The sequence below is a fragment of the Pelmatolapia mariae genome, linkage group LG22 (assembly GCF_036321145.2).
Source record: "Pelmatolapia mariae isolate MD_Pm_ZW linkage group LG22, Pm_UMD_F_2, whole genome shotgun sequence".
Taxonomy (NCBI): domain Eukaryota; kingdom Metazoa; phylum Chordata; class Actinopteri; order Cichliformes; family Cichlidae; genus Pelmatolapia; species Pelmatolapia mariae.
In genome coordinates, this window is record NC_086245.2 from 9,414,501 (window position 1) to 9,424,436 (window position 9,936).

The following is a 9,936-nucleotide window of genomic DNA, read 5'->3' on the forward strand; positions in this document are numbered from 1 at the left end:
GTTCGAAGTGCCTTCGTGTCACAAACAAATCACCATTTCCCAAAGCCCAACCCATCCTCTGCTCGCACTAACCATCAGTTTTCAGTACATTTATGACTTTACTGCCTGGCCCTCCAGTTCATTTAGACAGCATTGAATTTAAGAGGATGGGCATGTGCTTCCTGACAGGTTGAATTATTCTGAATCATTTCACTTAAGGGCCCAGATGCTAACTGTCTGTTGCCCTTCACTGAGAAGGCAATTAAGGTGGCCTGGTGCCGGCTAAATGCCCCCCAGCTTCTGCATGGGTGAGTACGTCTTCTTATCTGCGTCTCTGTCATGATGTCGTATGAACCTCGCCCCCTGTGTGCCCATACACATCATCCCATTTGTGGCCACCACCTCTTTTTTTTTTTTTGGCATCACCTGTCTGTGCCTCAGACCTGCTTGTGCACATGATGGCGAGAGAAACCCGGCTCTTCTGCAGCTACTTTACCGCCTCGGAAAACATTCCAAACGGAGACTTTGCTGTTTTAAAGACATTGTAGATAAACGGAGAGGACAAAAGGTCAGCAGTGTGCATATTTCCAGGCAGGACTTTTCTTCAACCTTCAAAGTATGTCATGGTAAACTGGAGGCGGTGCTACCAGTTTAGTGAACTCATCTGAAGAGATGCAGCTGGCTGTCAAGGACTGCATTGCTCTCCTCATCTACATCTTGACCTTTCTGCTCGGCCTACCCGCCAACCTGCTCGTCTTCTTTGTGTACATGCGCAAGGCTCGTAAACATGGTGCCACACCCAACGTGGTCTACGCCCTCAACTTGTGTCTGGCCAACTTGGGGCTGTTAGTCTGGCTGCCTGTCAAGACTCTGGAGACTTTGCTTCAGGACTGGAGGCTGCCTGCTCCCGTGTGTCTTGTCTACAACTTCTTCCTCTTCTCGTCCCTGTATGGCAGCTGTCTGTTCATCACCGCTGTAACAGCGGGTCGTTACTTCAGCATAGCATTCCCGATTGTCTACAAGAGATGGCGCTGTGCTCGCAACTCCTGCATCATCAGCGCTGTCTTGTGGCTGTTGGTGGTGCTACACCTCAGCCCTGGCGTGGTGGTCGGAGAAGGGGGTTTTTTTGTTTCCACAGGTAATAACTCCTCAGTTTGCTATGAAGTTTTTAGTGCGTCCCAGCTGGCCGTGCTGCTGCCACTCCGCCTGGAGATGGCCATCACTCTGTTTCTTTTGCCTCTGATTGTGTCAACTTTTTGCACGATGCGCTGCGTCACGCTGGTGTGGCGCTCAAAATTGTCCCCCATGGGAAAAAGAAGAGTGCTGGCTGTTGCGCTGTCCACGCTCGCTGTGTTTGTGGTTTGCTACGCACCCTACAACGCCTCACATGTCGTGGGGTTTGTGATGGGGGAGAACGTGAAGTGGAGGACGTACGCTATGCTGACGAGCACCTGTAACGTATTCCTGGACCCTGTGGTCATGCTGATGCTATCTCCAGTCATGTCAAGAGGCGTCTTGGGAAGAATCTGTGGACGGCAAAGCCAGTTCAGCCACAGGGGGGGTTCTCGGTACCAGTGTAAAGCCGTCAGTGAAGCTTCAAAAGTTAGACCACCAACTGTCCCATCTGAGGGGAGCAAACCTGGGGCTTAGATGACCTGAGAGTGTCACAAGGAGACTGTGCAACAAATTCAAAAGAAGAAATGGTGTAAAAACATTTAGTCTGATATGACCACTCTTCATGTACCAGTAACCTCTGCTAACAGACCCAGTAAACCTCCTCCACACTGACTGTCCAGCTACATGAAGTCTGTTAATTCAGAGCTGACTGACTTCTTTAAAGCTTTGTGTCGTCAGGCGTTAACGACCTGTTCAGACCAAATGTTTCTAAAGAAAAGAGATGATGTTAAAGCCTGTTTTGCAGACTGAATACAGCTGTGAGGTACTGCTGTGTCACATGTAATGTTTTGCTGATCCCGGTTTTGGATTAAAATGACGTATGGATAGTATGTAAAATCATTGTTTTTGACCAGGCACACTGTGTATGTTTAAACGTTTTATTTCGAATTTCATGAGGAACGTTCATCGGCTGATTTTAAATGGCTCCATCTGGTGTCTCAAGCTGTAAAAGCTCACTTTAAAATGTGTCATGTTTTGGAAAGTGTTCAGTATTACAAGACATTTCTCACAGGTGAAGTTACACCTGTGTGTGTGTGTGTGTGTGTGTGTGTGTGTACATGTTTAGATATCTTTTGAGGACAGAATATGCCACTATACTTGTGGGGACTAATAGTCACTTATGGGGAAAAAATGCCCTTCCCCTCAAGTTTGAAGGCATTTTTGAGGCTCAAAATGTGTTTTTAGTGTCAGAGTTACAATTAAATTATGGTTAGGTTTAGTCTAAGGGTCAAGGTTAGGGTAAGTGGCTGGGGAAAGCATTATGTTAAAAACATGTCCTCACTAAGATATGAAAACGAGTGTGTGTGGCGTGTGTGATGTGTGTTCTGTGTGTTCCGTGTGTGTGTTTTAAACAGCTTTTTGATAAACTTTAATTATCAAAAATATGATGTGTGAAATTAATTACATTTAAATGAACATCATAAATTTTTTGTTTGTGCATAAATTGATCAGTTCCTGAAAAGTTGAGTCTCTTGACTAATAAAGCAGTGCATTTACAAATATGTTGTGTGGTTTGTCTTTTCAGAAAATTAAAAATAATAAATCTGACTTGTGATCAATCACGGGTGATTTTAATACAAAGTTGGAGATGAGAGGTAAGTCTTGGATCAAGAAATAAAAGCGGTCCGCATCTTATTGGACAGATAAAGCAAAATCACTATATCATTGGAAATAGATGACATTGCCTTCGGAGGAAGGTTCAGGGACTCAGTGAAAGCTTGTAAAGTGTATCCGGGGGCAGACTCTTGTAGTGATCGCAGTACATTTCGCTTCAAGAAAACAAAGAGAGTCTTAGATGCCTACAATACACCTGTCCTCATGTAAGCATGGATAATAAACAAGAAACCTGTGGACACCATCAGTACAGCAGAGATGTGAGTCATCGTGCACTGACAGACTGACTAATGAAGACGTCTTAAAAAGAGCAAAACAACTTTGTAAAAATATAATGATTGAATAAAGATTCCCATTATAATAGATATGTTTCATCACAGGACACATATCCCTCTAATGGGATAACTCTACTCCTCACAGCATAACAGTGTTAGGGTCAAGTTTTCTCTTTAGTTTGTCACCTTTGTGAGACCCTGTGTCCTCATCCTGAACCTTATAATTCCTCCTGGTCAATAAAGTGTGTAATACTTTGGTGACTTTATTGTCTGATGCTGTAAATAAACCCGTTGTTTTCATATGAGGACATTAAAAATTACTAATGTTATTAACGTTCAAAACAGATGCTTAGAGTTCACGCCAATCAGGTAACACTAATCCCAAATAGCTAGTAGAAATTAAAAATCCTTCCTAAACAATAGCTTGGGTCTCAGGAAACACCTGTTTTGTTATAGCATGCTAAAAAAAAAAGACTGTTTAAGTAAATACACTACACACATATGATAATACTTAAATAAAGAGATATGGAAAGATATACAGTTATAAATCATGCTGTACTTTTGTGAAATAAATAAAAAATAATAAATTAACAGACTTCCAACCAATATGTATTAAGTAAAATAAATAAATACAAACAATGCAAAGTAAAAATAAAAAATTATAACATACAGACTAAAAACACAATAAAAACACAAACGTGTTGATAAGATTCCGTGTTCCTCTTGGATAACCTGCATGCAAAGGTTTTAGTGGAAAATTTCCAAATAAACACTCGGACTCTTGGCTTGTGTTCAGCGCTACTGTATACGAGCATGATAAACACATCTGGTCTTAATGTGCCTATAATGTTCAGCTTCCACTCATGCACATCAGACTGGGGTCATCTGATGCTGTCCTGCACACAAATCCTCGTTGTTTAGCGATTTTGTGTGCTCTGAGGTGATATAAAAGAGAGGCTGGTGGGAGGGGTTGAGACACAAACACACCCGGTGTTAGAGCACAGCGGAGCTGAAGGACTAAGTGGGCAGCAGACTGATCACATCACGTCAGGTAAACCAAACCTTCTCTGTCTTTATCATGTTTATTTAGTCCCTATTATTGAATTCTTGGTGCCTTATATGACATCAAAAATGACTCAAAGTCATACTTTCAGGTAAATCTGGAAATGAACAGGAAGTGGGGATTTAGAAACATTTTAAAAAGTGTAACCAGCTTGCAGCCGTTGTTATATGCATTTTATATTTTTGTTTTTAACTGTCCAGAAGTTATAAGTGAAATGCAATCAGGAATGTGACAAAGATGCGACTGACAAGCTTCATGTTAGGCAACAGTAACAAGACAAGGCTCTTCATATTTTTAGAGTTTGTGCTTTAAAACGTCAGCGAAACCAAGATGTATAAAATGCATTAACCTTATAAAAAAAGCTACGTCGTCAGCACACAGCTGTCTTACTCAAATTAATCTAAATATGGTGAGCTTTGCAAACGTTTTTCCTGAGGGAATTCTTCTTCTTCTTTTTTTTTAAATTTGACCTTTTATTATCTATTTATTTTTAATAAACCCACCTTATTATATTTTACATTGCAAGCAGAGCTGGTTCTGCTACACTCCTCGTGTTAAACGTGGCCCACTGGCCAAAACTGGCCCACCTCACTGGATTGCTGAAAAATCATTAATTAACTCCAACGTTATCAGATCAGATCAAAATTTGTTGTATCCCAAGTTGTTTCATTAAGAATTAAATTCCATCTTTATTACTGGAGTCTGTACATGTTTTTTAATGTACATGTAATTGTCACAGACCCCACATTTAATCCCTGTTCTCTGTTTGGTTTGTAGTTTTATTGATGGTTCAGGGTTTGCTTATCATTTATTCCAGAGCATTATGGGTCTTCAGTGTGTTTGTGGACTCATTATACCTCTCTGTGTTACCTCTTCTGTTACGTTCATGCATGTTATATGTTTGTCCTTATTTCACTGCAGCTGTTATTGATTCCCTGCTTTGTTTTGATAGTGATTTATCTCTTGTGCTCCTTCTTCCTGCATGATTACCCTGAAATATGTCTCATTTCTTTCCTGATGTTTCCACTCCTCTGATTAGCAGTCTGTGTATAAATAGTCCTCCCCCCCATCCTTTGTAGAGTTGTCTGCTGTTCTGCTGTGTATGTGTTCTTGTGTGGATTTTATTTGTCTTGCTTTTAGACTTATATTTGGACTCTACTATTTTGTTTATTGGACTTTTAAATGGCTAGCTTTTGTTTATTGGAACTGCTCCTCTCTGTTTTGGGGTCCTCTCACTAAAGCCCCTGTGAGAGTAATGACAACAGACTAAATCTGGGAAATTAGACCTTGTTGAAATAGTGCTGCTTTATCTTAATCATGTATTTTGTAAATGGATGGTTCAGTAAATGTTTGCTTGCTTTTACTTGTCACAAAAGCAGCTGGGATAACAGTTGTGAGTTTGGACAGTCGTCGTGCCATAAAATGGAAATACGATGTACAAAATTTTCAGTCCAGTTGTTGTGTAATTTGGCACACCTCTGCCTTTTCTCCCTTTTCCCCTCCTTTAAGAATGGCAGCCTAAGAGCTGAGACTATTTCTGATGAGGCTTTGGCAAACAGTAAATGGATCAGCGGTCCCTAGTGAAACAATTAAAAACTAGTTGTTTGCTAAGTTGTCTGTGTAAACACAACACTGGTTCATCTCCTGAGTTTGGTACCTTCTTCTGCTTGAATGACTCATAGGTCAGTGTTAAAAGAAAACAAGAGAACAAAACACAAATAAACTAAACACTCCTCTGAAAATGGTTAGGCACAAGGACTGGACTGAAAGAAAAACTTTGAAAGATAAAACTTGAAGAAAACTTAAAGAAATCAGGGGTGGCTCAAAAAGAAGCACTTTTGCGGCTTCTTTTTTATTTTGACTTGGATTTCAAAATTAGGTATCTTGTAGTTTAATGCACTTACAGATCTTTTTGTCAGATGCAACAACGAAAAAATGAAGAAGAGGAAAGTGTAGCTTCCTCTGCGAAACTGCAGCATTTTGCCAAAATGTGTTGATATAAAAAAATAAATAAAATTGCCTTTTTTTTAAAAGGTAAATTCTCTCCTCTGGTCGCAGCAGAGCAGAGAGAGGAAGAAATCTTCCTCCTCTCTTTGTTAGTGCCTTGGCCTTTTACACGAGAAGTTCTGATTAATCATTTCCACCCACGCTGCGCCGAGCTTCTCAGCGGTTGCTGGGAGATGATGTTTGGAGAATGGTGAGAACGAAATGTCCAGAAGTTTATTAAATTTCCGCTGGCGAAGGAGAGACAGTAGGTGCAGAAGGATGAAAATATTAGGGGCAGTCTTGTGATCTGATCAAACAGTCTGTTTCCAAGAGGTAAAGAGAGCTGCAGCACTACAGAGCACTCTGTGATGGAGAGGCTGGATTTCAAAGCCTGAGTGAGGTGAGTTTATCTCCAGCTAACTTCGGACAGGGCGTATTTTACATCTGGATGCCTTTATATGCAGAAATTTTGTCCCACTTTCTCCATTTCTTTGACAATAAGATGTTGCAGGTAAATCTGAGTCAAATGGACTCAGATGTTTGTTACTTTTTAACAGTCAGCTTTAAAAGTCTGTTTGGTTAGAAAGTTTGGGGAGTTTCTTTCTGATTGCAAAGAAGAATAAAAAGTATTTTATTCCTCTGTAGCAGAGAGCTCACCAGTAGCTCCAGTTTTCTTTTTTTCTTTTTTTTTGTTTCCCAGAAAAAACTTTGACACTTCATACACCACGCTAATTCTGAAGTTCTACTTTTAAATAAGAAAAAACATAAATTTGTGTGTCTTTAAAATGTTTTCTAGATGGTAAGGTAGCAATCAACTGATGTGTTAGGATTCTGAAAAAGAACTAACAAAGACTATTCCACTGTGGATTTTTTCTTTTCTTTTTACATAAATTATTATTTGCAAATGTTTGAATCTGATGTCAAAGAGTGTGTGAAGCTTTAGAGAAGATAATGTGTTGTTGTGACGGCTGCTTGCTTTGTTCTGTGTTTAAAGCCAAAGTTCAGTGCCTTTACCTGGTAGTGGCAAAGAAAGAACAGGCTGATAACTTTCTGAAAAACTTTCTTTTTTTGTGTATTTTTTAAACATTTTTAAAAAACAAACAAACAAACAAACAAATGCAAACGACAAGAACTGACTTGTTTCCTTTACAAACAAGATAAATTGAATTATTAATATTGATGCATGGAGTTATATAAACATTCACATCTCTATGGCAGATGAAATATATTAGCTGTTTTTCTATTAAGTTTTATGTCTTTCTTTCTTTCTGATGTAAAGTTAAGAAAAATGTAAGCATGAGCTGTTTGTGACTCTTTGTCATTGGTGCTACTTGATCATAACTTGCTTTCTTCCTCCCTGCAGTGTCTGTGAGAGTGTGTCCCTAAGAAGCCACCATGGCATACACTCTGTTGCTTTCTGTCTACATTATCACCTTCCTCATGGGAGTTCCCGCCAACATCCTGGCATTTGGTACCTTCTGCCGCAAGGTGTATCGCAAGCCAACCCCGATAGACATCCTCCTCCTCAACCTGACCATCTCCGACCTGATTTTCCTGGCTTTGCTGCCTTTTAAAATGAAGGAGGCCTTTGATGACATGGAGTGGTTGCTGCCCTACTCCCTCTGTCCCTTCACTGGTTTTCTCTTCTATGTCACCATCTACAACAGCACCCTGCTGCTCACCGCCGTGAGTGTGGAGCGTTACCTAGGGGTCGCCCACCCCATCAGGCATTCCCTCTATCGGCGGCCTCGTTATGCTTTGTTGGCCTGTGTCATGTTCTGGTTGCTAACGTCTCTGAACCTCATCGTCGTCTACATCATGCCTTACCTCCAGTGGAGAGACACCAATGGCAGCACTCCTGCCACACCTCCACCTAACTGCTACCTGAATTTCTCCGATAAAGAGCTTGCAATCCTGCTGCCGTTCCGCCTCGAGCTCTTCCTCGTCCTCTTCTGCATCCCCTTCATCATCTGCTGCTTCTGCTACGTCAACCTAATCCTTATCCTGTCCCGTCTCCCAAATATCAGCAGGCGGCGGAGGCTGCGGTGCATTGGTCTGGCTCTTGGCACACTGATCGTATTCTGCGTCTGTTTTGGTCCTTACAACATCTCCCATGTGGTGGGCTTTGTCAATAAGGAGAATCAGGAGTGGAGGACTGTGGCGTTGCTTTCCAGCACCTTAAATGCCTGCCTGGATCCGTTTATCTTCTACTTGTCCTCGTCAGCCGTTAGAAGCATGTTAAAGCACTGCTTCAGGAACATCACAGCAAAGCTGCACATCCTGCGGTGTGAAGGGACTCATCACTGTCCTCAACAGAAACCAGAAACTGAAAAATACAAGAAAGCAGAACCTTCTTGAAAGTTCTAGAGAAATTCTGAACGTATTTATTTTATACAAAAGATATGGACAAAATGAAATGCCAGGAAATGTTGTTCCACTGTGAGACTGAGTCAGTTCGTGTTGGTGTCAGTGGTTTAATTTATTTAAGGTAAAATATTTAAAGCTGAGTTTGAGTGATATGAATTAATTTCTGTATTGTCATGTGTGTTAACTGTGTTACTGTTGATTTTATAAACTGATGTCATAAATGACCATAGTATTTCGTTACCAACTTAAATAGGACTTTAAATAAGAGCTAAAGAAAAATCTGGTTTAGTAGATTAGTTTTATCTCCTAAAAATACAGTAATTATTATTTTTTCCCCCCTGAATCGGGTCTTATTATGATTAAGATCTGAGAAAATGAAAACAATTAGATATAAACACAGTCTGCAAACCAAACTAGTAGAACTACACAACCAAAGAAATAAGAAGCTATGAAAACAGTCAAACTCTGATAAATGTTTCAAAACTCTCCAAAGGAGGATAATGTATTCTAAATGAAGTTTTGTCTTTTTTTAGGTGGATAAAATGCTGAAAAATTGAGTAGGAGAAATAACTGTTATTAGAAAAATGCAAAAATAAGTGCGCCAAGGACGGAGCCCTGTGGAACCCCATTTTGGATTGGTTGAGATCTGTGGACCAGCTTTTGAAAATGAAAGTTATTATTTTAATGATGAAAAAGAACACTTCTTTAACATTATACTTTAAATACAGTAATAGCTAAAAAGTTTTTTTTTTTTTTTTTTTTTTTAAGTTATTTGCTCAGGTGGAATGGTAATCTAACTATGGAGGTCCAGACTGTTATAAAGTTAAAGCTTATTATCTTTTTGTTCATCTTTACTCAGAGGCTAGAGGTGCACGCCGTCTGTCTTTTGGCTATAAATGTAGCAGGAAACGGACCCTGCAGAGCACCTGCTGTATACACGGTGCTGTACTCATGTCACTCAGAGTTCAACAAGGACACTGTTTAATTAAAGATAAGTGTTTTATAGAGATAAAGCAATAAAAAAAACCCACGTTAGACCATATAGGCAGGAAGCGGAGAGACTGTACATTGCTGAGCTAATATGAAGTTATGAGCACAGACGGCCCGGAAGTGTAGACACCGATTAAACATGGATGTAGTGACACAGTTATAAAGTGTGTGTATTTGTGCTCTGCAGAGACTTCAGACATAACTGATAACCGACTTCAGGCCATTTCCTGTCAGTAATAATGAACACCGCACTCGTGCGCAGGTGCAGAGATGTACACAGCTCATAGCCCTTTATCGTATCCAAGTATACACTGCACTCAGTGTGCAAACACAGTTTATTTGGAGCCGTTAGGCTGAATGCTGGAAGCAGGTGTGTTTGAGTACTACTTACATGGTTTTTGCATGGATGTAGAAATACCTTAAAACACAAATAATGCACTGTAAAAATACTAACATGTGTTTAAAAGAAAAATGGAAATACATTTT

General features: G+C 40.1%; 2 protein-coding genes across 2 annotated transcripts; both read left to right on the forward strand.

Moving 5' to 3' along the window:
* The first annotated feature begins 651 nt into the window (after nucleotides 1–651).
* Nucleotides 652–1,629, forward strand: si:dkey-211g8.9 (free fatty acid receptor 3). The gene has a single exon (XM_065471945.1). It carries the CDS (start codon nucleotides 652–654, stop codon nucleotides 1,627–1,629), a length of 978 nt encoding a protein of 325 aa, XP_065328017.1.
* A 5,859-nt stretch (nucleotides 1,630–7,488) lies between these two features.
* LOC135933787 (free fatty acid receptor 3-like) lies at nucleotides 7,489–8,451 on the forward strand. Its single transcript, XM_065471968.1, has one exon. It carries the CDS (start codon nucleotides 7,489–7,491, stop codon nucleotides 8,449–8,451), a length of 963 nt encoding a protein of 320 aa, XP_065328040.1.
* Nucleotides 8,452–9,936: the final 1,485 nt, after the last annotated feature.

Bases quoted from the DNA above. Each gene is read 5' to 3' on its own strand.
- LOC135933787 (XM_065471968.1), top strand. From the start codon at position 7,489: ATGGCATACACTCTGTTGCTTTCTGTCTACATTATCACCTTCCTCATG.
- si:dkey-211g8.9 (XM_065471945.1), top strand. From the start codon at position 652: ATGCAGCTGGCTGTCAAGGACTGCATTGCTCTCCTCATCTACATCTTG.